Below are 26,184 nucleotides of genomic sequence, written 5' to 3'. Positions count from 1 at the left end.
CAACAAAGGATTATCCAGCCCCACATGTCAATAGTTCCAAGGCTGCGAAACCCTGCATTGCATCAACAAATCCTTCACACTAAGAATTAAAAATTTTAGCAGTTGTAGTAAAAGCTGAGCCGGGGAAAGGGCCACTGGCAGTCACATCACAGTGTCCAGCAGCGTATAATCACCTCTCTGCCTCTCCTCCCTTCCTCCCCTGGCCCTTCGCTCCCACCTCCCGTGTCTCCTGGGAGCTCCGGATTCTGCCCTCTCCTTCAGAGCAGCTTCGTCCTTCTCTGAAATCCTGACACCATCCAATATCCTGAAACTCGGGATCTCATCTTAAGCCCCGAGGAATTATCAGAATATTTTTTCTTTTTTTTTTTTTCCAGAATATCTTTCTTAAATCATGGGACATCACCACCCACCAAAGGGGAATTTGAGTGCTGAGACATAAGGCAAAAAAATTTTCTCCATCTTAAAACATATAGGAGTATACTTATATATTCAGACCCAGACCAAAAAATCTGGAAGTATTAACATAAAAGGTTACTAAAGTTTAATTCTGAATATTATAATTTGAGTTGATTTGCTTTCCCTTTTTGCTTATCTACATTTTCCATTCCCCGCGCACCCCCCCGCCCCGCACTGAAAAGACATGGTTAGTAAAGGGAAAAAGTATGTCCATAGGGGTGATATATAACCACATGTAAAGATTCTTACAAAATAAAACTAAATGAATAAAGTATCAAATTTAGTTATATACACTGTATGGCTCTATTTTTAAAGTATGAAAAAAAAAAAAAACCCAAGGGAAGTATGGAACAGCAACAAGAACAAATGCCTAGAAAGGAATACGTCGTGGTGTTTTATTCAGAAAGCCAAACTAGAAATGACTTTGTTTTTCCTGTTTCTGCTTTTCTTAATTTTTTAAAAATTAACACAATGCACATACCCAGTATAACTATCTGACCTACAGTGTGGGTGAGAACTTCAAATATGATCTCTGTCCCTTCCATGATTAGGTTACATTATAGGACAAAAGTAAAGCGATTCTTTCAAATATAAGGTCCCTAATCAGTCTCCTCTGAGTTAACGAAAAGGGAGATTATCCCGGAAGGACCTGACCTCATCAGGTAAGCCTTTTAAAAGAAGGTTTACCATCCAGAGATTTGAAACAACATCCTCCCTCTCTCTTGTGGGCCTTGAAGAAGCAATGAGTTTGCTGCCATGAGTTTTACAGCTTCAAGGAAACGTATTCTGCCAATATTCACATGAGCTTGGAGGAGGACTCCCAGCTCTCAAACACCTTAGCTGCAGCCTTGGGAGACCCTAAGCGAGGACTCGTTTCCACCGCGCTGAGACGCCTGACACATGGAAGCTATGGGATAATAAATGTGTGTCTTAAGCTGCTACATTTGTCATAGTTTGTTAAGCAGCAACAGAAAACTAATAGATCCAACTTGGTCGCCTTTGAAAAATTACATTTGAATTCACAAACTGTAGAATGGAAACCAAGAGACCTGGGTCTATATCACCATTGCCTACCTATATGATCTTAAACAAGTCCCTTCTCAAGGCATGAGGTCTTCAAACACGTAATATGACAAATAAAAGCTTGAAAATCCTATGATTCTAAATCTTGCCACCATCAACTCTCAGTTACTGTGCTTTCTCCCCTGTCTTGCTTATAAAGGAGTCTTATAGTTGCTATAGATAGGTAGCCCACCAGTTAGACTGTCAGAATCTTTTCATTATAAAGAGATTCTCTTTATAGCAGAACTCATTCTTCAAAACATGGCACTTGCCTCACTGCAACCCAACTGTAATTTTAGAATAAAATATATAGCAAAAATGCTAAGATCAAACATATATAAACTAAAATGGCACAAAGGAATATTTTATGAAAAGGGAGAAAGTCCAACAAAAGAAGGATTAAACTAAAACTGTGCTTCTTAGAATTCAGGATTGGGTTTTGAAAAGGAAGATTATCGGACCATAAAAGCAAGCAGTCCAACTAGAGGGAATGAACCAGTGGGATTAAAGCAAATAATATGAGCATGTGAAACGGAATAAATATTTCTACAGACTGAATTGTGCCCCCCCCCCAAATTCCCATGTGGAAGCCCCATCTCCCATGGGATGGTATTTGGAGATGGTACTCTCCTCCCGAATGGGGTCATGAGGATGGAGCCCTTTGGTGGGGTTACCAGAACTCAACAGCATGCCCACTCTCTCTCTCACTGCCATGGACACAGGACCCAGCAAAAGGTAGCTGTCTGCACGAAAGCTGTCACTGGAGTCTGACCACACTGGCACCCAGATCTCAGGCTTCTAGCTTTCAGGACTGAAAGAAATAAACTCCTGTTGTCCGAGTCACCCCGTCTGTGATGCTTGGTTAAGGCAGCCTGAGTTGACTCATACGTATGTTTTAGGGGGAAAGGAAAAAATAGGATTGGAGATGGAGAGGAGAGGAGGGGAAAAGATGCTTGGTGGTCACGCAAGGGAGCTTGATTTCACCGCTCAAGGTTATAGCAAATCCTTGTGACTTCTTGAGCCAGAGAGATTGAGGGAAATGAGTCTGATGATAATCTCATCAACAAGTTTATAGGACATGGAGTTATGAGGGCTATGACCAGGACAGTGACCACAGAAATAGAATGGTAGCAGAACTTCTAGGAAACATTAAGTGACATGAATTGCCAGGACTTCAAAATAAATTCAATTGTTATTAAATAATGAACTCAGTCCTTAAGCCTGACAAATGAGAAACTCTGTTAAGAGGGAAATGGTGAGGATCCCTGGCCAATGAATGAGGAGGAACTGACAAAGGAAATCTGGCCTTCTTTAATGGAGGCACCTGTCTCTCATGCTGGCCAGATAATCTCCCAAAGTTCTATGGAGAATCAATAAAAAATGGGAAAAGTTGTTTGACCTTTAGAAGGACCGTTCAAGGACAAAATACCCAGGTTGACCTTCTTAGTTGCCAGCTAATGAGTGTTTTAAAAAAACTGCTAAAAATGCTCACTGTTGGGGCGCCTGGGTGGCTTAGTGGGTTGATCCTCTGCCTTCGGCTCAGGTCATGATCCCAGGGGCCTGGGATCAAGTCCCGCATTGGGCTCTCTGCTCAGCAGGGAGCCTGCTTCTCCTCATCTCTCTCTCTGTCTGTCTATCTGCCTATTTGCGATCTCCTTCTCTGTCAAATAAATAAGTAAAATCTTGAAAAAAAAAAAGTATACCATAACGATAATTGTAAGCAAGATATTATAATACCACAGAAAGACTAGATTAAAGGAACAGAATATATATTTAAAAAGAAAAAAAAATGCTCACTGTTTCCAGTCTTCAGCTTCTTTTTCCCTTCTCTTTCTTTGTCATAAATCCTGTTTTGCCTTTATTTCCTGACTCAGCGTAAAAATCCCTCCCTCGGGTGTATGTATGCACTTTCCCCTGCATGCACATTGTGTGAAATAATAGAAATGTCTCTGAGTTATTCTGTGATGCAAGGATGGACTTCCTCCTACATTTCTGTGCTTGGCCCTGCAGTCAGGTGCCAGGCTGAAATACTGGACCCACATTCTGAGCTGCAGACCGGGGTAACTTTCTGAACATGTCTATGCCTTGGATTCTTCACCCACAAAAACAGGAATAACTAAAACATCTCCTTTGTGTTATTACTGATCGAGGCTTACACGACAAGGACATATATGAAGTGCTGACACAGTGCTAGGTACCTTGTGAGTGCACACAGAGCTGAGTTCTTACCATTAGAACTCAGTAAATCAAAGAAAGTTCCAGAACACCAGGCAGAGTGCAATAAATAGAAAGAACTAGGCTGCCAACTCTTTGAAAAGAACGGGAACACATTTTTGCAACTTCTGAGTCTTAGACTATTTCAAAATAAAGTTATTTTTAAAACAATGAACAAGGACAATCTGATAAGCTCTGCAGATGACCTTCACCCCTCTCCTGGAGTTATCTTTCCCACGAGGGGCAGTATTCAAGCTGCCCTACCAACTCGGTCATATACGCACTGATGCTGGATAAAAGTCCAGCATCATAATGAGGTTTTACTGTGCAGTCTTTGGTTGGTAGACTGCTTTCTTACTTTATTGCTTTTAATCTTCGTGACAGTTCTGAGAGGTGAGCCAGGTTTAACGATCCTGATTTTGTAGATTAAGAAACTGAGCCTCAGGGATGTTACAAACTTGCCAACGTTTCTATGGCTGCTGAACCGCTAAATAGGCAGAGGGCACAATCCACAGTAGGGCCCAGGTCTGTTGCACCACACGGCCTTTTTTTTTTTTTTTAACATTTTTTTAATTGTTCGCTTATTTATTTTTGTAGCCCATGGGACTGCTCACTTAAGTGCATTTTTAAATACTTTTTTCAAAAATGAAGTCCAGGCATATTGCAGTTTTGGTTCCAAAACACTGCAATGAAGGGAATATCACAATAAAGCAAACACTGCAATAAAGGGAGTCAAATGAATTTTTTTGATTTCGCAGTGCCTATAAATTCTGTTTACACTGTACTGTAATCTACTAAGGGTGCAATGGCCTATGTTGTGGAAAAAAATGTACAAACCTTAATTTTAAAATCTTTTCTTGTTAAAGATGCCGGCCAGCCCTGTGGTTTGGTGAGCCGTGGTCACTGATGAGAGACCACTGTAACAAATACAAGAGGCACACTGTGATTGCACAATGAAAAAGTTTGAAATATTGGGAGAATTACTAAAATGGGACACGGAGACCCAAAGTGAGCAAATGCTGTTGGGAAAATGGTGCCAATAAACTCGATCCATGCTGGACTGCCAGAAGCCTTCACCTTGCAAAAAACACAGTACCTGTGAAATGCAATAAAATGAAGTATATTATGCTGATATATCTTAGTTTCCTATCGCTGCTTATTACAAACTTAGTGGCTTCAAACCACACAAATGTATCGTCTTATAGTTTGAATGTCAGAAGTCCAAAAATGGACCTTACAGGACTAAAATCAAGAAGTTGGCAGGGCTGTGTTCCTCCCGGAGGCTCCAGGGGAAAATCCATTCTTTGCGGTTCCTAGCTTCTAGAGGCTGTCTTCACCGGCTCATGGCCCCCTTTTAGTAACAGCATCACTCCAAGCCCTGCCTCCATCATCAAATCTTCTCTTTCTCACTTTGACCTTCGGGCCTCCCTCTTGCAAGAATGCATATGATTACATCTAGGACTCCTTTGGATAATGCCAGAGAATAATGAGATGAGAATCTTCCCACCTCAAGACCGATGTGGGGGTGGGGGTGGGGGGACATTTTTCTGCCTGCCACAAGATAGCATTTACAGACACAAAAATGCATGGATCTTGAGGGCCTGTTTCTATGAGTTTGGACAGAAATGCATCTGTCACCCATGTGATGCACATGCTAATTGGACTATAGAAGAATTCCGTTACCCAAAAGTTCCCTCCTGCCCCCTTTCCAGTCAATTTTCCCCTTCCCACTCTCACCCCCAAGCAACTGCTTGTCTGAATGCTATCACGACAGGTTAGTTGCAACTGTTCTTGAGCTCCATGGAATGGAATCATAAGAGATGTGCTCTTTGGGGTCTGGTTTCTTTCACTCAGCATAATGTTTTGGAGAATCATGCATGATATGCACATATCAGTAACTCTTTTCTTTTTGTGGCCAAGTGGTACTCCATTGTTTGTTTATCCATTCACCGTAAAGTAAACACTTCAAGTTTTTCTAAGATCTTCCCTATTTTGAATTTAGCTACTGTGAACGTTATAACTGAAGACATTGTGTGTACACGATTTCATGCCCTCTCCTGAGCAAGTACTTAAGAATGAGAACATTAGGTTAGAGGGTAGGTAAGAGTTTACATGTATAAGAACTATGGCTAAGAATTCTATTTAGCAATTATACCTTTTTATACCCTACCAACTGCTCTACATCCTCACCAACATCTGTCAAAGTTTAGCCATTATGGCGGGAGTAAGGGACATTTTGTGGTGATTTTAAATTTACAGTTTCTTGGTGACTAAAGATGTTAAACACCTTTTCATGTGCTTATTTTCTACTTACCTATATTCCTTGCAAAGGGTAGGTTCAAATCTTTTCCATTTTTTTGGTATTTTTATTATTGTGTTTCATCGTATTTGTATATTTATTATAGTTTTTTATATTTCTATTTACTATATTAATATATAGTAAATCATATTTGTTATTCATGTTACTTAATTCATCTTTATTTTATGTCTATACTGATAGCCTGCATAGTTTTAAATAACACATTATGTGTTTATTATTGAGTTCTTCATAAGTTTTGGACACAAGTTCCCTTTAAAATATATGGATTGCAAATATTTTCTCTGTGGCTCATTCATTCATTCCTTTTCTCAGCGATTTTGATATACAGAAAGAGATAATTAGATTTTGAAATGGATATAGATATGTATAGTTAAGTATATGTGTATTATAAATGTGTATGCATTTATATACATATACAAACATATGCACACATATACACACACACACACACACATTTCCTAGCTCCGTCTCCTAAGAGATTTCAGAAACATTAATACCTCAGTAGTAATGAGTACTCCTGGAAAACAAGCACCATTCTCCACTGAAAGAAAGCAGACCTACTTGGAGACATGGCTGATTCAGGATCAGATCAGGGAAAGTAGAAAAAATATACGTAGTACAAAAGTGTTAAGGATGTGCTCAAGAAGATATAGGAGTCAGTTTGAAGAGGCACCCCCTGGCTACATCTGAGATAATCTGAGCATCAAAATAATAATGATAGTAAGGATTTTTATAAGCTATCGAGTAAAGAACACCTGAGTCTATAACAATGTAAATTAATCAATTAAATACGTAAATAAATAAGAAAAAGCTCTGCCTGCATTAGAAAGCTAATTAATAAACGTAGAATGAATGATAAGAATTAGAAAATCACCAATTGGCAGCTGTCATAGTAATTACTGATTCAGGCAAGAATCATGAATATACATGGTAAAACTAGTGGGTGAATGTTTAAGGAATAATGAGATATTTACATAATCTCACAGTACCTTTTTCATATAATTATTATATTAACATATATTAATTAACATAATTAACATTTTAATTACAAAAGTCAATGCAGTGGAAACTCCTCGTTAGCCAACTGACCAACATTATCATCGCCAGGATTTGGAATAACCAATAGCATTTGGCTCCTGACATGATCCCCTTAGAAGAATTCAGCATCGTGTCTGTGATGGTCTCACCATAGGTGCAAACCCCAAAACTAATCATGACACAAACCGACATTAGGGTACATTCTATGAAATAACTTGTTGATACACTTAAAAATTATTGGTGTCAAGAAGTTGGGAAACGCAAACACACACACACCTTCAGGAACTATTCCAAATCAAAGGACACTAATGAGATGAGACAGACTGTAAGGACCCGATGGTCTTAGATTTTCTGCTGGGGAAAAGGACATCACTGTAGCAAATTGGCACGATATGAATAAAGTCTATAGATGACAGTACTGAATCAGAGTTAACTTTCTAACTTTGATAACAGTTCTGTGCCTAAGCTAGAGAATTCCTTGTTTTCAGGAAATCCTAACACATGTAGGGCTAAAGAAGCGTCGTGCCTACAAATTTTCTCAGTTGCTTTAATTCACGTGTGCCAGTATATACGCAAACTTTTCATGCATATATGAAATATGTACTTATTAATGTATATTTTAATAGATATGTAACACATATATTTCTTTTTTGTCAATGCAGCCCTTCAAGTTGGATTTATGTGAAATCAACATGGCATAGATGGGAGCCTATTCAAGAATAGGAAATGATCAACACCCCCATTTTGCATCAAAATGTTTGCATCAAACTTACTTCCAAGTGACTTGTATTCATGGTAATATTGTTTGAATATTTTGAGGATCCTTCTCTTAGGATCTTACCGACTCAACTTTGCACTTAACCATCTGAATCTCTAACCAGTGGTGTGAAATTCCACTGAATCAAACTTTTGAGTAAAATTGTTTTAACTGGTTACTTTATCATTATATCCAAACGATTAATAAAGAGGTTTATGCAATTATTTGCTCATTCTCATGCAGGTGAAGGGAAGGCTCTGGGCAATTATCTAAGCCACACTTCAAGATAGTCAGTCTCAGAGTCATAAGAAGTAGCATTCTGACTACCCCTAAATATTGACCTAAAATTCCCTAAACCATCTACCCCCAGATACTTCTCCGACATGCCCTGTGCCCTCTCTCCCGTCATACCCTCTCTCACCTGTTTCAGCATCCACAGGGCTCCTTGCTGTTCCTGGAGCATAACAGACCTGCTCTTGCCTTGGAACCTTCACTAGGGCTGCTCGTTATTCCTGGAAGGCTCTTCACACCCACATTTTTTTTATTTTTTAATTGAAGTGTAATTAACGTACAGTGTTATACTTCTTTCAGATCTTATGCAAATCAAAACCCCAAAGAGATATCACCCTACACCTGTCACAAAGACTAGATCCACTCCCACATCTTCACAGCTCATTCCTCATCACTGTAAGTCTCTGCTCAAATATGAGCTCTCCCTGCTTCAGATTGAAATGATGGTCCCCACTCACCCCCCATTACCCTATTCCCCTTCCTTGATAGTTTTTTCTCTCGAGTACTTGTCACTTTCCAATAAATTATCATTTACTTATTTATTTTATTCTCTTTCTCCCCTGGCTAGAATGAATGTGATTTTTGTCTGTTTTATTGATTGCTAAATCCCCAGCACCAAGAACCTAGTGTGCCTCCCAGTTGTTTGCGGAGACAGAAAAACAAAGAGTAGCCCCTGACAGTCGGGAGCTGGTTTGGCACTCATAACTAGGCCATGTGATTCCCCTCTTGGACTTAAATAATCTCTGAATACCAACCACATAAAGGTTACTCTGAGACAAAGCAAACCATTTCACAATTTTATTTAAGCACAAATAGAAACAAGTTCCCTGTGCCATTCACGAAATACCAAACACTTCCTCTCTTGGCTAAAATAAGTAGCTACTAGGGCGCTTGGGTGGCTCAGTGGGTTAAAGCCTCTGCCTTCAGCTTGGGTCATGATTCCAGGGTCCTGGGATCGAGCCCCACATCGGGCTCTCTGCTCATCAGGGAGCCTGCTTCCTCTTCTTTCTCTGTCTGCCTCTCTGCCTACTTGTGATCTCTGTCAAATAAATAAATAAAATCTTTTTAAAAAATAAAAAAAAAAATAAGTAGCTACTGTTTCTTCACCAATGATGGCTTTATCTTCATGGTAGTCTCCTTTCCTTTGAGGTGAGGTTTACTGACAGATTTCTATGAAAATCACAGAAATCAGGGGTACTTCTAAGAGCATCCAATCTAAAGCAAACCCAGCTTCCCTGGATCCTCCCACCAATTACCAACCAAAAGTCCAAATTCTACACTCGGTTCTTTCTAAAGCTCCCTTCCTGACACATGAAATGTGGTGTTCTTCATCCTTGCAGAAAGTACAAAACCGAATGTGTTCAACTACAGGTGTGTCCTTGGTGGCCTTTGGCTGAAGGGCATTAACAGTGCCCAGAAAATATTTGTTGAAGGAAGGAAAAAATAATGGCTAATCTATGATTATAATGTTTATTTATTTATTTATTTATTTGACCGAGAGAGAGAGAGAAAAAAAAACATACAAGTAGACAGAGCAGAGGCAGAGGGAGAGGGAGAAGCAGATTCCCCACTGAGCAGGGAACCCAATGTGGGGCTTGATCACAGACCTGGGATCTTGATCTGAGCTGAAGGCAGACACTTAACTGACTGAGCCACCCAGGCACCCCAGACTGTACTGTTCTTAACTGTTCTCAACCCAACATTCACTGATTGAATACATTGCCATCTACTCAAGAGTTAAATATTCTGAATTTAATGGGAGCTCTAAACTGTTTATCTCCAACTTACAAGGTTCACTTAAGTTCTTACTTAAATCCAGTTTTAATCCAGTCTTTCTCCAGAAGTGGCAGTTAACAAATCTATGAAAAAATTAAACCAAAATTAAACCTGTCCATTTATTCATGGTGTAAATGTATCCTGGCCTTTCCTTTTACCTGGCAAGAGTCCACCCTGTTTAGAAAGGATATACACCTCCAAAGTAAATGTCATTTCTACCACTGAAACTTGGTAGAGCCTGAACACACACACCACACCTATTCCACCAGCTTCCAAGCTTAGGTATTTTGAATCCTGTGCTCTGCAGTTGGGATCTGTACTCTGACCTTTATGACAATTATAATTATGCAAAGTTGCATGTACATTCAAAGCTTATTTGATTACTAATTATATACCTGCTCTTTACAATCCTGGAATTATACTTAATACAATGAAGTATAAAGCCATGGTCCATTTCCTTGAGGAACAGAGAATATGCATGAAGAGATGCCAGGTTCTATCTCACAATACAGTGCAAGGCTTTCAATTTTCATTTATCTGTGAGATATAAACACAAAAATAAGTACTTTAATGTACCTCATCTACATCAAAGAAAGTACATTCTTCTCTAAGTTCTAAAGGGGGAAATATCCTGCTCCTTGTCTATCCTTAATCCTGCCCTGGCAGATACATTGGTACAAGTGCTGACAGCCTGTGCACATGGCCAACCAAACAGATGCCTAACAATAGCACAGGAAAGGATATACTTGACTAGAGTTAGTGACAATCACTGCATTCTCAGGAAAAGACTCTGGGGGTTGTCTTACCATCCTTAAGCAAAAAGCAGACTGGATTTGTGTCCTCAACATGTTCGGGAGGTTCTCAATATGTGCTGGTTGCTCGATTCCAGTCAATGGAATAAGGTGACCTCAGTGTCATCTGCATGAAGAAGCGCTTATAATCTACTTCCATGGAGGCCTACGCTGTGTTGTAATGCAGAGCAAACAGGTTTTCTGCAACTTGGAAGTCTATGACAGTGACCCAGAACACTGATATGGACAAGTTAAACAGAATACAGACAGCTGAGCAAATATTAAAGAAGCCTATGAATTAATAAATAATATTAACATTTTGTACAAGTACAGTGAGTACAGAAGTTAAACTGGGAATGTTGGCAGGAAATCATGAGGAACGTACACCTGGACTAGATAAGGCCATGCAGAACTCACAACCTTTTCGCTATTTAATCATCATGCAACCTAGCAGGCTGAAAAAATAAATCTGGTTTTCCCACACCATATTCTAGACCAGCTGTGGAGACTTGGAATTTCCCTAAAAAGTCAAGGTCCTATGAATATTCTCATAAGATATCAATTACTCGTTTTTGGTTAAAGACAGTAACTCTAGCAGCTCTAAAACCTCTTCATAATAAGGAAATAAAACTAATTGTATTAGTCTCTATACAAACTACTATTTTGATTTCTGTCTTTGCTTCGACCAAGCAATCAATAATAATATTTGTAGAACATTCTATAATTAAAGAAGTACTTTTTTCTTCCTTATCTCTTCTGCGATATGAACCTCAGAACACACTTGGTAAAGAGAATATTATTAATATACTTATTTTACAGAGGCACAGAAGAGTGAAGTAAATTTCCTGTATACTAGGGATGCAAATGTTCCTTAATATTTCCCTATAAAATATCTTAAGATTAAACTTATAACTTGGGGTACCTGAGTGGCCCAGGCGGTTAAGTGTCTTTTTTTTTTTAAGATTTTATTTATTTATTGGACAGAGGGGGGCAGAGAGCAAAAGCAGGGGGAGCAACAGGCAAAGGGAGAAGCAGGCTCCCCGTGGAGCAAGGAACCCAATGCAGGGCTCAATCCCCGGACCCCAGGATCATGACCTGAGCTGAAGGCAGACACCCAAGAGACTGAGCCACCCAGGTGCCTCCAAGCATCTGACTCTTGATTTTTCCTCAGGTTGTGATCTCAGGATCATGAGATCAAGCTCCACATTGGGCTTCATGCTCAGCAGAGAGTCTGCTTGTGATTCTCCCTCTCCCTCTTTCCTCTGTTTTCACTCTCTCTCTCAATAAATAAAAAAAATTTTTTTAAAAAAAGGACTAAACTTAGATAGCAAGTGCTTTCAAAATCTTATTATTAAAATACTTCATAAGTAAGGCATATCTATCAAATGCCAAAAATTATCTAGTGCTAATAGATGGCAAGTCCAATGTTATACACCTGTATATTGAATTATATAATCGTCTCTAGCCACTGAAAGATTGCATCCCACCTAAAAGGGAAGTTTGGGGGTGCCTGGGTGGCTCAGTGGGTTAAAGCCTCTGCTTTGAGCTCAGGTCATGATCCTAGGGTCCTGGGATCGAGCCCCACATCAGGCTCTCTGCTCAGCAGGGAGCCTGCTTCCCTCCCCCCTCTTCCTGCCTCTATGCCTACTTGTGATCTCTCTCTCTCTCTCTCTCTCTCTTTATTTATAAATAAATAAATAATTTTAAAAGGCAAGTTTGCGAATGTCCTGTAAATACTTAAAGAAATAAAGAGTAATGAGAACCGGCCTAGTTAGAGAAGAGCCTGAGCCAAGATGAAACACAAGTGAAAGCGGGAATGATGCCATGGTTGTGGTTCAAAAGAAGCAAGGGCAGTAGGGAGAGGGTAAAGGAGCCTATGACAAGAGTTTGTTCATGTGGAAATCAGAAATGTGTTCATGCAGCACTTAGCATGGGGCCTTAAATTTAAGAAGCACTTAGGAAAGAAAAGGATGAAAAGGGAAGCTAAGTCCCAAGCAGTGAACATTCCCTAGTCTATCAATCAAATCATAACTGCTTCTCTTGTGGAAGGCAGAAATTTCCCCAAGAAAGTATAACTGCCAGCCCAAGTTCCTGTTTTGTCGGTAGGGGGTTCAAACATTTTTTGATTCTATGACAAAGGCAGTCATTGAAAATTTTTAAATAGGAATTTTAATTTAATTTGAATTGAATTGAAATTTACTTTTAAAAGCAAAATTAATCTGGCTCTATGTGGTTGCCTTGAAAGTGAAAAGAGAGTGATGTGGGTGAATATTGCTAGAACTCAGGTGCACCAGGCAGGTAAGGGAAAGTGAGACCCCCAGTAGGGAAGTTTTCAGTGAGAAAGACAAAAATGGTCACAATGACAAGGGCAGCTGGCTGGCTCAGCCAGTAGAGCATGTAACTCTTTTTTTGTTTGTTTGTTTTTCTTTTTCTTTGTTAAGATTTTACCTACTTATGTGACAGAGAGAGAGAATATAAGACGGAGAGGGAGAAACAGACTCCCCGCTGAGTAGAGAGCCTGACTTGAGGCTCCATCCCAGGACCCCATGATCATGATCTAAGCCCAAGGCAGACACTTAACTGATGAGCCATCCAGGTGCCCCGAACATGCAGCTCTTAATCTCGGGGTTGTGAATTTGGGCCCCATGCTGGGTGTAGAGATGGCTTAAAAAACAAAATCGTTAAAAAATAATAATAATAATAAAACAGTAATTACATAGCTCACATTGTTAGGATGTGATGATTGATAAGATGAAAAGGGGAGGAAAATATACCAGAATTTACTCTATGATTTAAAATCAGAGGAACTCTGAGGAAACATGGTTAGTAACAGAAACAGAGATTAGTACCAAGGAGGTAGCAAGAGAGTAACAGGACAATAATTTCCTTCATCTCCTCTGATGTGAATGTGGAACAGCAGTTAGTATTTTCATTTGTTTTTTTTTGGGGGGGGGGGGGTCTGGTTTAACAGTTTTTTTATCCTTATCCTGGAAAAGAGATTTTTATTAAAAAAAAAAAAAAAAAAAAAGGAAGGCCGCCTCGGTGGCTCACTAGGTTAGGGCCTCTACCTTCGGCTCAGGTCATGATCCCAGAGTCCTGGAATCAAGCCCCGCATTCGGCTCTCTGCTCAGCAGGGAGCCTGCTTCCCCCCACCCTCACCTGCCTCTCTGCCCACTTGTGATCTCTGTCTGTCAAATAAAAAAATAATAATAAAATAAAAGTAAAAAAATAAAAAATAGGGTGCCTGGGTGGCTCAGTGGGTTAAGCCGCTGACTTCGGCTCAGGTCATGATCTCTCCGGGTCCTGGGATGGAGTTCCGCATCCGGTTCTCTCCTCAGTGGGGCGCCTGCTTCCCTCTCTCTCTCTCTCTCTCTGCCTACTTGTGATCTCTACCTGCCAAATAAATAAATAAATAAAATCTTTAAAATTTTTAAAATAGGATAATAAATAAATAATTGGGAAAAAAAATGCCTGGAGGTATTAAGATATGTGGCTAGGGTGGACTTGTCCAGAAACCTGACCTCAAGGGAGCTAATGACTGAGTTCAGCTCGGTTCCAGCACCAGGCTGATGGTGGGTGGATGCTAGGGAAAACAGAATGACACAATTTGATGAATGGGCAGGAACACAAGCCACTGCCCTGCTACCCAGTGGGAACATGCCTGGAGTTGGTACTTGATACACCAGACTATTTCGTCGTCTGCAATGCGATCACCCTCACCTTTGTCTCCAAATACACCACTCCAGCCTCCGGAACTCAGGAGGAAGAAAACAGTATAACTCACAAAAAAGAGAGGGATAAGGACCAGGGTTTGAAAGGCTTTTTGCAAAGGCTGTTAGCACGTTTTCCAGATGATTATTACCCGGTGGCCCCCCTAAAAATGAATACTAACATTGACATGATCTGCACTGAATGGGGTTTCTTTCCATTTGTTTTGTCAGGGAAAGGAAGAGGGGTAGTGAGTGCCATCTATATATGGCACTGTTTTATCTAAGTTCAACAAAATATTTCGAACTCGGTCTAGCTGTTGTACTTTTCCTAAGTTAACTCTCAGATGTGTCCAATTCAAATTTTCTAAATAAAACAAAGAGGAAGAACAGCTTAACACATTACAAACGCTTAACCTTATAACGCGGGTTTCTTGTTACATATGCTGGCTCAAACAAACAAACAAACAAACAAAACACCCTGTGGGCTCGTGGCCTTGAGCTAACGTCTAGCACAGATGTTACTCAGTAAGTTCTCTTAGTTTCAACACCCACCTGCACTTTTAAATCTTGCTCCATAATGGGATACGTTTTCCGAGCGCACACTTCGAAAAAAGCCCATGAAATGTATTGTGGGAATTGTAGTCCTGGGTGACTTTCTTTTCTTCCCGGCCCTGGACTCACGCCCTGATTCCGGGATGGTTGAACTCTGGATCTACCAATTAGCTGGAGCCATGTCGTGAGGCCGTGGTCCAATCAGGAAAGCCAGTGTGGGAATCTCGCAAAATTATTGGTCAATGTATGACCCCGGGGGCGGGGCAATAGGGTGGGCGGGAAGACTGCGGCGATTGGGCACAGAGCCCGAGGCGGCGGGCGGGGATTGGCTCCGCTCTAGGGCAGGGAGGCCTGGGAAGGGGCGGAGGAAGGAGACCAGAGCAGGAAGAGCAGCGGCGAGGCGGCGGCGGTAGCTGAGTCGGTGGTGGCAGAGGCGAAAGCGACAGCTCCGGGGGGTGGCAGCGGCCGCGGGAGCAGGATGCGGGTCCGAGTTGGGCTGACGCTGCTGCTCTGTGCGGTGCTGCTGGGCTCGGCCTCGGCGTCCTCGGGTCAGTATCCGCCCCCTCGGACTGGAGGCCGGGAGCCACCGCCCCCCCCGGCCTCCATCCCGGGGCAGGGCCGTGGGGGCTCAAAGCTGGAGACTCCACTCTCTCTGGTCACACTTCGCAGGAGCCTCTTGCTGTCCTTCCTCGGGCTTTGGCTGGCCTGGGAGAGAGGGGGTGTTTAGGGAGCTAGAGAGGGGAGGAAGGGAAGGGGCGGTCCCCCTGCCCACACCTCTCCTCCCTTAACAAACTTTACGCGACTCCTCGCGAGTGAGGAATTGACTCTTGGGGAATAAATCCCGAGCGCTGGCTGAGCGCCACAGTGACACCTGAGCCTTCCTGGAACTTCCTCAACTCTCGGACAGATTATGTGCTTGGGATTTGTAAGTTAAGTAGTTGACCCACCTGGGGTTATCACTGAGCAGAGCCGGGTCCATCAGAACCAGGATGTTGACAGTGGTTTTGGTGGATTGCTGAGCACCTGAGGTGCCCCTTATCTCCTGGTCTGTTTTAAAATGAAGACTTTTGATGGAACTGTGTCCACGCTCAATCCCTTTTTAGGAGATATTCCCGAGAAAGTGGTGTTGATCTCTGTCACCGTGTTTCTGAGTTGCCCCATGTTTGTTGACAGTAACTTTGTGATTTTTTTTTTTTTAAGGAAATCTTGGTCCCTGTAAATTTAAAATGTATATAGCACCTGATTTTCATGTTTTGTGTAGATATAAAAATTCATGCGCTTTTGAGTTGATTTTCCAGTTAGCGGCTTAATACTAGGGTTCTGAGATGTATTTTTCTTTCTTAATAGTTCGGTCTGCCTACATCTGAAAACTTCTGTTTTGGGAGTGTTGATAAAGAAGCACTTAGTGTTTCTAAATGTTGGTAAAGCAACAAATTAGTACAATAAAGCTTTTGGATTTTAATCAGTTTAGTTAACAAAACAGCTGTTCTGTGGCTTTAAATTTTTTTGGAACAAGGCAGGGTATAAATGTCAACTTTTTTTTTTTTTTCCAACAGAAAATTTCCCAGATGGTTATTTGAATCCCCAAATTATCTGTCCTAGTTGTAAGTCAATGCCATAACGTCATTCTGTTTCTAAAATAAGAGGTCTAAACCTAAAATTCTATCCATATTGTGGTTTGAGATACCAATTCAAAAGCAACAAGCATATGCTAGTTACTTTACTGCCAACATCATGCCTTGAGGTCTGCCTTCCCCCTTTTTAGTAATGGTTTGTATTCATGACCAAATCTCCAAAACTACCTGACTCTTGAAGCCCTGCTAACAATTATTTGACCACAGGAAATATGAAATAAACTGTTGAGTATAATCGATAGAGTACCTGATGGGCCATAGACCACTTGGCATCAGAAGTCCTCGTAGGAGTTTGTTAAACATGCAGTTTTAGGTATGGAGCAGGTTGGGGTATCTGTAGTTAAACAAGCTTCACAAATAATTCTTCACACTAACGCGTAAGGACGACTAGTGAAAGAACACGGTGAGTATTCCTCTGAATTAAGTTTGCAGAATTTAAAGGAAATTAAAGCCCTACAAACATTTTCCTGCATATTCTGTTAACTAGATTTCATATGCGTTAAGAGCTTCACGTCAGAGGAAATGGTACTTGAAGAAATCATTTAATCAACAGTAGGGATTCTCGGGATGTTATAATAGATTACTCATACTGAAGTGTTAAATCTTTGGATTGTGTTGATGTAAGCAGAGAACTGGGTTCAAAAATGTCTGCTCGGATTTCCATCGTAGTTCACCTGTGCCAGGGCATTTCTCTGGCGGAGCCAGAATCCATACTTAGCCAGAACTAAAGCAACAGAGATGTGCTGACAGGTAATAAAGGCACTACTGCGCTCAAGTGCAATTATAGTAAAACACTTGTGTGAGGTGAAGTTTTAGAAATTGAGTACATGGATTTTCAGTTGACTTTCTTATTCATTAAATTGCTTATGTATATAGAAAGTCAGCCTCATTATTAAAGATTTGTTCCTATTTAAAAATCAAGCCTTGGGCCATAATTCTGTGTGGATTTAAAGTTTGAATGTTACTGGTTACCAAAGCAAGTTGCATATTTACCAGTATAATCAGCCAACAAAGGAAATCTTGATCCTATCACTGTTAGTAGCTGTTATTTCATATCTTGTTTTAAAGACATATAAAAATATGACATTTTTATTCAAAATACTTTTTTCCTGTGAATAAATAAAGGAGAAGGTTAAAAAGATATTTCTCCATTTTCTCAGTATTAGAAAATGCTATATGTTTTCTCACTTAGAAATACTTGTTTTCTTATTTTCAGCAGGAAAAGATAAATGGTTCGCTTTTTCTTTTTTCTCCCTTTGTGCCAGTGTTACAGAATCTTTTAAATCAGATTCACCACTAAGTATTCCAGGTAATAGTTCTATTAGATATTCAAAGAGTAAATTTCAGATTGCAGACGTTGTTTAATTTCATTATTCTTTTCTTCCCTAAAACATTATTGTGAGTCAACAGGACAGATGGTATTATTCTCTTTTGACAGGTTGAGAAAGAGACTGACCAAGCTTGCTATTTTTTTTTTTTAAAGATTTTATTTATTTATTTGACAGAGAGAAATCACAAGTAGATGGAGAGGCAGGCAGAGAGAGAGAGAGGGAAGCAGGCTTTCCGCCGAGCAGAGAGCCCGATTCAGGACTCGATCCCAGGACCCTGAGATCATGACCTGAGCCGAAGGCAGCGGCTTAACCCACTGAGCCACCCAGGTGCCCCCCAAGCTTGCTATTTTGAACCACGTGTATGAAATTAATATGTAATGAAGTGAGGTTTTGAACTTAGCTCTCCAGGCCTCTATTTTGGAGTAGTTAAAAATCAGGAGTATTGTAGGATCTGCACAGATTCAGTGGTAAAGCAGAGAGCAGATGTCTGCTCTCTTTTCACCAAACTCTTAGGACTTCTGTGTTTGAAGATCTATCAGTCTGTTTAGTTTACATGACAAGTTGGAAAATGAATTTATGATAATTACTTTTCCCTGAAAGAATATTCCCAGTACTTTTTGCAGTTTGGTTGGCGGATATAATAAAGATGAAAATTGGTCTTTTTCAAAGGAAAGTGTACAATTCTAAAGTAATGTAAACCTTTATATTCTGGATGTGATACTGTTGAATGAGAAATCTGTAACTCTTCATTGAACTCTTGCTTTTTTTTCTTGATGTTTGTGTTCTGCTAAAAGTGTTATTATTTTTGTTTATGCATAACTTAAGTGTCTTTGTTACCTTACTAATACATATCAGAAGTTTCTAGATTATAAGCAACTTCTATAAAAGTGTTATGTGAATAGATACATCACTTTGAGAGAGAAAATAGCTTATGCTTTAAGACTACCATCTGGAGTAGACTTTCCCATTTAGTAAATGAGAAAGAATTCTCTTATTTACTAGTAACCTTAGTACATATTGCTAGTTTGAAGAAAAGAGAGACAGAAGCATGATGCAATTCATGTGAAATAACCCTGATGTCACAGGTTTCAATGACTCTCAGAGTTTAAAAACACATTTTGCTACTTCAATGTGTAATAGCTTGTAGTATCTCAAATGTACATGTCTTCAAGTTTACTTATAGGTATCTGTATTATATACTTATTTGCTGCATATGTGACCTGTTGTGAGAAGGCACTAAATTTCATGATTTAGTGATTAGTAATTTAAGAGCTCTGGCTTATTTAAAGTTTGGGGATATATACATTTACACAATTAATGTCTGCTCTTGATACATTAACTAGTTAATGTTTGTGATTACTTAAACATATCCACTCATACAACTTTGATATATGGTAGAGATGAATTTTTTTTCTTTTATCCAAATGTTGCTGAGAATGGAATTTGAACCATGTGTTAGAATTCGGGCTTTGGGTAAAACCTGTGAAGAAGTTAGCATGAAGGATGATTGTTAATTAAGTACCATCACTACCTAAATGTTACAGGTACTGTGGGATAATGCATGCTATACCCTTCTCTTCCCCACCCATAAGAAATAAAACATTTGGAAAGTAGTCTAAAAGTAGTAAATGTGAAAGTAACTATAGTTTAAGTGTTCTTTGAGTTGACAGCACTTTTCTTATATGGCAAACCTCACTAGTAGACAAGTTTTCTCAAATATTCAAAAGAAACAAATACTATGAAATCGTGTTGTATATTATACACATAATGAATTGGTTATACTTCTTTTTTTAAGAGTCTATTTATTTGATAGAGATGGCAAGCAGGCAGAGAGGCAGGCAGAGAGAGAGGAGGAAGCAGGCTCCCTGCTGAGCAGAGAGCCCAATGCAAGGCTCCATCCCAGGACCCTGGGATCATGACCTGAACTGAAAGCAGAGGCTTTAACCCGCTGAGCCACCCATGCACCTCAGCTTATACTTCTTAAAGTTTGCTCACTACTTTGATAATACAAACTCCAAAGCATATTTTTGTTATGCTTGAAAGAGTTACAAGTTATAAATAATATTTAAGATATAACCATATGGGGCGCCTGGGTGGCCCAGTGAGTTATGCCTCTGCCTTCGGCTCAGGTCATGGTCTCAGGGTCCTGGGATTGAGTCCCACATCAGGCTCTCTGCTCAGCAGGGAGCCTGCTTCCTTCTCTGTCTCTCTGCCTGCCTCTCTGCCTACTTGTGATCTCTCTCTGTCAAATAAACAAATAAAATCTTAAAAAAAAAAAAGATATAACTATATGAAGTAAAGATGAATGGCAGTTGTAACACTGAACTTTCTAGTAAAAAACACTTGGTTTTATAGCATTTTATCTACTGGTCAATTTCTTATATAGCTTATGAGCTTATAACTGAGGTTGACTCCTAGATAAAATCAGATCATTTTAAGAAGAAGAAGGAAACCTAGAGACCATCTAACAGTTGTTTTTTGTAAACTGGCCAGGAATACAATGACCAAAATAAGCATATGGGCATTTGTGCTCAATGTGTTTGTATAAGATCAGGAAAAAGAGTAGCAAGTAGCCAGAATAGAAGTAATAGCACAAAAACACAGAATAATAGACAGAAAATTAACATAATTGGACAAAGCCAAAGCAGTAGATATGAATTTGGAAGAAAGATGTAACCAGGGGCTGGATTCATTGTTTATTTAATTTAAGATACTGATTTCTTAATAAATAGATCTCACATGAGTAAGTACATGATGGTATGCTGCTAGTTTTTGCTTTTATCTGGTTAACTTTTCAGTGAAGTAGAATACAAATCCTAAATATCTTAGTCTGGCAACTCTTCCGTCGCATAATAGTAATTGTTAGTGTCCATCTTTAGTAGTCTCAGTGAACAATAAAATGCTAATCAGCACCAGCACTAAAATAAGCTCTATAACTCCGGATTCTGAGCAGAGGAGAATACTAGGTGGAACCCTGAACCACAGATTCAGAGATTTATTTTTTAAGTTTAGCAACTCAGTAGTAGAATAAAATACGAACAAAAGAATTGGATGGTGTCTGAGGAAGTGTGTTTGGTGGTAAGGGTGGTGGTGGTAATTGGGCTTCTTACCTGAATAAGGCACTAGAAGAAAGCAGTGCCTTCCTGGGCAAAGAGGAAGAACTGTTCCATCTAATCCCTTGCTTTCCTTTTACCTAATCTTTTCTGCATAGTTGTTGAATACAACCGATTTTTAGATAATTCTAGGTATATTTATCAAGTGTCTGATTATTATTTGTTGTATTTATCAAGAGCTTTAACAATACCTGTAATTTCCCAACAAGAAGGATGATGAAATTGTCTTAAAATTTCTTTACAGATGAAGAAGGCAATCAAGATGAATCCTTAGATTCCAAGGTATGTACTATAATCTCCATTGACCAGTATTTGATGCCCAATTTAAAAGCATGAATTACGTGTCTTAGAAAGGATATGAAATCTGTCTTTTGAGCAACAGAATGGGATTAAGAAAAAAATTATAGCTGGTATCAATACACTAGTTCTTCTGGGGAGAAAAAATCACTGACCTGTAGGAGAGAGAATAATATTTTCATTCAGATTGTTGGTTATTAGGTTTAATTTTAATTTGAATGTGCTGTGTGTGTAGAGCCTAAAGGCAGTAATATTCTACTGCCTACTGAGAGATTGATTTTATTCCTTTTTTTTCGTTTTTAGGTTTTTTTTTTTTTTTTTGAAGACTTAACTGCAATTTGTTTCCACTTCTATCAGGTTTTATAAATCTGTAGAGTTAATACATTTAAATTGGTTGGTTGAGTGAATAAGGCTGATTATGTATCCAAGGAGACCATTCAGTTATGATCTCTAGATTTGAGGGAATATAGATGAGAAACAGAAAGTTGTACAGGGCTATCATAAGGGCAAGTATAAGCTATATTGGGAGTTTGTAGGGGTCCCTACTCCAGGCTTCAGGAGTTAAGGAATGCTTCCTGTAAGAAATAACATCTAAGTTGAAATCGGAAGAAAGAGTCAGGTTAGGCAAGTGAGAAAGGCATGTAATGAACACATACCAAAGTTTAGAGAGATGAGCATGTATGGTATGTTCACAATTGAAGGAGATGTATCTGGATTAGTAAAAGTAATGGTCAAGTTGGGTTGGAGACAGTCCTGATACTATTTGAAAACTAAAAATCTCTTATATTCCCAGACTTCTTTGTCATCAGATGAGCCTGTAAAGGACCACAACACAGCTGGCAGAGTAGTCGCTGGTCAGATATTTCTTGATTCAGAGGAATCAGAATTAGAATCACCTATTCAAGAAGAGGAAGACAGCCTCAGGAGCCAAGAAGGGGAAAGTGTCGCAGAGGAAATCCGCTTTCTAGAATCTCCAAATCCAGAAAACAAGGACTACGAAGAACCAACAAAAGTACGGAAACAAGGTAGTCTAGACATTTTTCTTGCTCTTGCCTAATTTAGGAAGGAGATAAGTGAAATTTTTAACTAGTGTAGAAAGATGCAGAAGTCTGGTTTTATTCATTATGAGCCACGTATAATGTGTAGAGTGTAGTAGTTAATGATTTTCTAGGTTTTTACATATCAGAGTTATTCACCTAACAGATTTGACCTAAGGTACATAAGCTGAATTTGATAATCAAAATTGGATTTGTATTATATTAATATCCTAACATCCTCTTTTTGTACTTCAGTATGTAATTATCTGTAATTATACTATTCTGTGTGGGACACAGAATAGAAACTCAGGAGAAATCATCTGCTCTGATTATTTTCAGAATTGTGTTAGGTTTTTTACTACAATAACCTTCCCAATCACCTAGGAAATTGATATAGGTGTTTATCTAACTGAAGCTTACGTAAACTTCGATCCCTTCTAATTTTTACCTTCTTGACACCCTCTATTTTTAAATTTAAAATTTGCTCTTTCTCATAGTAGAGTGTGCTGAATACCTGTCCTTCTAAGAATTAATTATTAATCCACTCCACCCTGTCCTGCCAACCTTTTGTCATTTTGTTTATTATTTCAAAGATAACAATGATACCCACTTATTACTTTGTTACTAGCCACTTTTGGAAATTGATCCAGATTTTATCTTTCGAAATACAACTTTTTTTCAAAACTAGAATTTTTTTATTACAAATATCCATACCCATGAATAGAAAAACCTTGTCTAAAAATATTAAAATTACTTTAATCCCATGAGCTAGACACAGCTGTTAACATCATGGAGAAAACTCTTCAAGCTCTTTTCTAAATGTATAGTTCTAAGAAGACTAAATTGGGTCAAAATGTATATACTGTTTTACAGCCTGCATTTTGTGCTTAACAGTTTGTCTTGAACGTTTTCCCCTATCATTTAGTATTCTTTTAAAATTTGATGGTTAATGGCTATAAAAAATTTTACAGGTAGGAGCACCTGGCTGACTTATTTGGAGGAGCACGTGACTCTTGATCTTGGGGTCATGAGTCCAAGCTCCATGGTGGACATAGAGATTACTTAAGTAAATAAAACTTTAAAAATTTACATTTAAATATACCATAAATTAGAAACAGATTGTTTATAAATTTTTTTTGCTGGGAGATCATTTTAGATGTATCTTTGTGCACATCTATGAAAATTTTCTGAGAATTAGTTTTTTAAAGTAAATTTGCTGGACTGAATGTAAAATTTTAAAAGATATTTGATCCCATACTGTTAAAATGTAAAAAAAAAAGTAATTCTGTTCACTTCCTTTGAAATGACTCCTTTTCATGTGCCTCAGCCAAAAATATGTATTACCATTTTTAAATTCTTGCCAAATATTATAGTTTAATTCATTCATTTTTATTTTTTTATGACGGAGGCTTCGAAATATGCACAAAAGTGGAGGGTGGTCGTGACCCCCTTGCCCATCATCTGGGGTCAGCAGCCCTCCACATTCTTATTCTTGCTTCATCTCTGCCACCGTATATGCATCTACTCTCTTCTTTCCTAGAGTATTTACAGCAGATTCCATGTTATATCACCTGTGTATGTATCTCTGAAAATATGCCTTTTTTCCCCCAGCAAACCACAGTGGTACTATAATGTCCACAAAATTAACGATTATTCTTGAATCACCCAATCCCCAGGCCCTGTGCAGTTTTCCCTGTTGGTTCAGATATCTTTTTAGAACTGGTTGGTTTGAATCAGTATCCACACCAAGATCTTAGGTTTCTCTTAATCTATAACAGGTCTTTCTCCCTTGTTTTTTATTTCATTTTGTTTGGTAAAGAAATAATGTCCTTTGTGCTATAGTTTCCCACATTCTGGATCTAGCTGGTTGTATCCTTGTAATGTCATTGAACTTACTTACTCCCGGCTATGTAGTCTGTAAATTGGACGTTAACTGTAGACGCTGAGGTAGATTTAGCTCTGGTGTTTTCCTGAGACTATCTCATAGTAGAGTATTGTGTACTTCCTAATATATTACATCCGGAGGCACAGAGTATTTGATTGTTCCACTTCTAGAAATTGATCAGTGAAGCTGGGTGATGTCAGCCTGATCCAGCCATTCAGAAGTTCCTCACTGACCTTTCACCCAGAGGCTTCCACAACCATTTTGTTTGTCTGGATCCATTATTTCACTAGGAATTGCAAAATGATGTCTTTCTGATGTATAATACCTCCTGCATTTGTTACCTGGGATTCTTTTATAAAGAAAAACTTGCCCTCACAACTCTTTGTTTACCCTGAAACACAGTCCTCACATGAAGGTTAGATGCTTGGTTCTTTCCCTTGAAATATTTTCAAATAATAATTTGGTGCTCTAGCAACCTCCAAAGGAGGCCAGTAAGTACGTTTTTGTCTGTTTGTTTCTGTTTGCTTTGCTTCTGAGCATCATTCCAGATCTGTGGGTTTCACATATGTTTGCTTCACAGGATTGCAGTCCTTTTTCATTGCTCACATTATCCTATTTTTGCATACTGAGAGTCCCTTTAAGTTCATTCTTGTGGACTAATCATAACCGACTTTTAAACTTGTTTTTATTTTTCAGGCAAGATGGGATATTTTAAATTCATCTTACACATTTCCTAACCCTGAAATGAATCAGCCATTTCCCAAGAAAAAAAAAAAAAATTCCTTTTCGTAGGAAATTGCATTTAGACACTACAATCTAGGCACCAGGAGCACGCACTGCAACTAAGTTGTCATACTGGTCACTCTGGTGAATACGGTTAGGAAATGTATCATTCATCCTGGTTCATCCAGGTTGAATTAAACACTGTAAAAAAAAAAAAAAAAAAAAAAAACCTGACAAATTTTGAACTCAAAAGAATAAAGAGATCTTACCCAGTACCAAACTTGACTAATATTTTCAGAGAGAATAATTATCACAAGACACAGGTGAAGTGTCAAGAAGTTCAGACTGCCAGGGCTACTCCTAGGTTCTGCTTGCCTTGATTAGGGTGCACCCTGGCCCAGATTTTAACATACGAGGCCTCTAAATGGTGTATATGGAATGTCACTTCCATGAAAGGGAGCTATTTCCATTATAAAACATCTCCAGTTTAGTCTCTGATAATTGCATAGCTTATGTGATATTTTCTAGGAGGTCATTCCTCAAAATATATACATCCCAGATTTATGTACAGTGAGCAGTCTAGACATACCACGTCCATCCTGCTAAAGCATTCCGTAGGTAAGGAGAACCCTCCTGGGAGTAAGTACCTTTAGTGTGCATCAGCATGTTTCTAACATGATTTGATCATGTCATCTTTCTCTCTGTTTATATATAACATAAGTTATGTGCATGGCTTTGAGTATGTGCAGTCCCAGCTACATTAGAACTGAGTAATATGACATTTATTTATAGACTTGCTTCCTTTATTGGCCTCTCATCCTTATCTCTGCCATATTGATCTTCCTAAAATTCAAATTTGATCCATAACTCCTCTATTTACAACCCTTCATTATCTCCCCATTTGCCTTTGAGATGCAGCACAAACTCCTTAACATGATTCCCAAAGCCTTCCATGTGCAGCATGGCCTCTGTGGCTTCATCTCCCACAATTCTGCCCAAGACCCTCTTACAGCAATATCAGACCCTTCACCAATCTTCAAATACACCATGCAGTTTATGCTTCTAATAAGGTCATAACTTGTACAAGTTCTTCCTACTGTTTGGAACACTTTCCTCACCCCCTTGCCCAAGTTTATCATATTTCTACTCATCCTTAAAAATGAATGTAAGTTTCTCCTTTCTGAACCACCAGGGGCC

At 39.1% G+C, this 26,184-nt stretch overlaps 1 protein-coding gene and 1 long non-coding RNA gene across 2 annotated transcripts in view; one reads left to right on the top strand and one right to left on the bottom strand.

Annotated features, from left to right (window-relative positions):
- The window catches only part of LOC309867489, a 134,053-nt gene extending 123,254 nt beyond the window's left edge, over positions 1–10,799 (bottom strand). The window contains exons 1-5 of the long non-coding RNA XR_014313196.1: positions 10,721–10,799; positions 10,310–10,451; positions 8,269–8,369; positions 7,367–7,441; positions 4,570–4,828 (exon numbers count right to left, since the gene is read on the bottom strand). This is a non-coding gene — a long non-coding RNA (uncharacterized lncRNA). The remainder of the gene's footprint in view (positions 1–4,569; positions 4,829–7,366; positions 7,442–8,268; positions 8,370–10,309; positions 10,452–10,720) is intronic.
- Positions 10,800–15,324: 4,525 nt separating this feature from the next.
- SEL1L (SEL1L adaptor subunit of SYVN1 ubiquitin ligase) overlaps positions 15,325–26,184 on the top strand; it is a 55,113-nt gene continuing 44,253 nt past the window's right edge. Inside the window, exons 1-3 of the mRNA XM_082734895.1 lie at positions 15,325–15,515; positions 21,290–21,327; positions 22,136–22,367. Coding sequence (XP_082591021.1) covers positions 15,446–15,515; positions 21,290–21,327; positions 22,136–22,367 — 340 coding nt within the window. The 5' untranslated portion in view covers positions 15,325–15,445. The remainder of the gene's footprint in view (positions 15,516–21,289; positions 21,328–22,135; positions 22,368–26,184) is intronic.

Source organism: Mustela nivalis (genome assembly GCF_964662115.1).
Source record: "Mustela nivalis genome assembly, chromosome: 6".
In the NCBI taxonomy this organism is placed as follows: domain Eukaryota; kingdom Metazoa; phylum Chordata; class Mammalia; order Carnivora; family Mustelidae; genus Mustela; species Mustela nivalis.
This window is presented reverse-complemented; position numbering and strand designations above follow the sequence as displayed.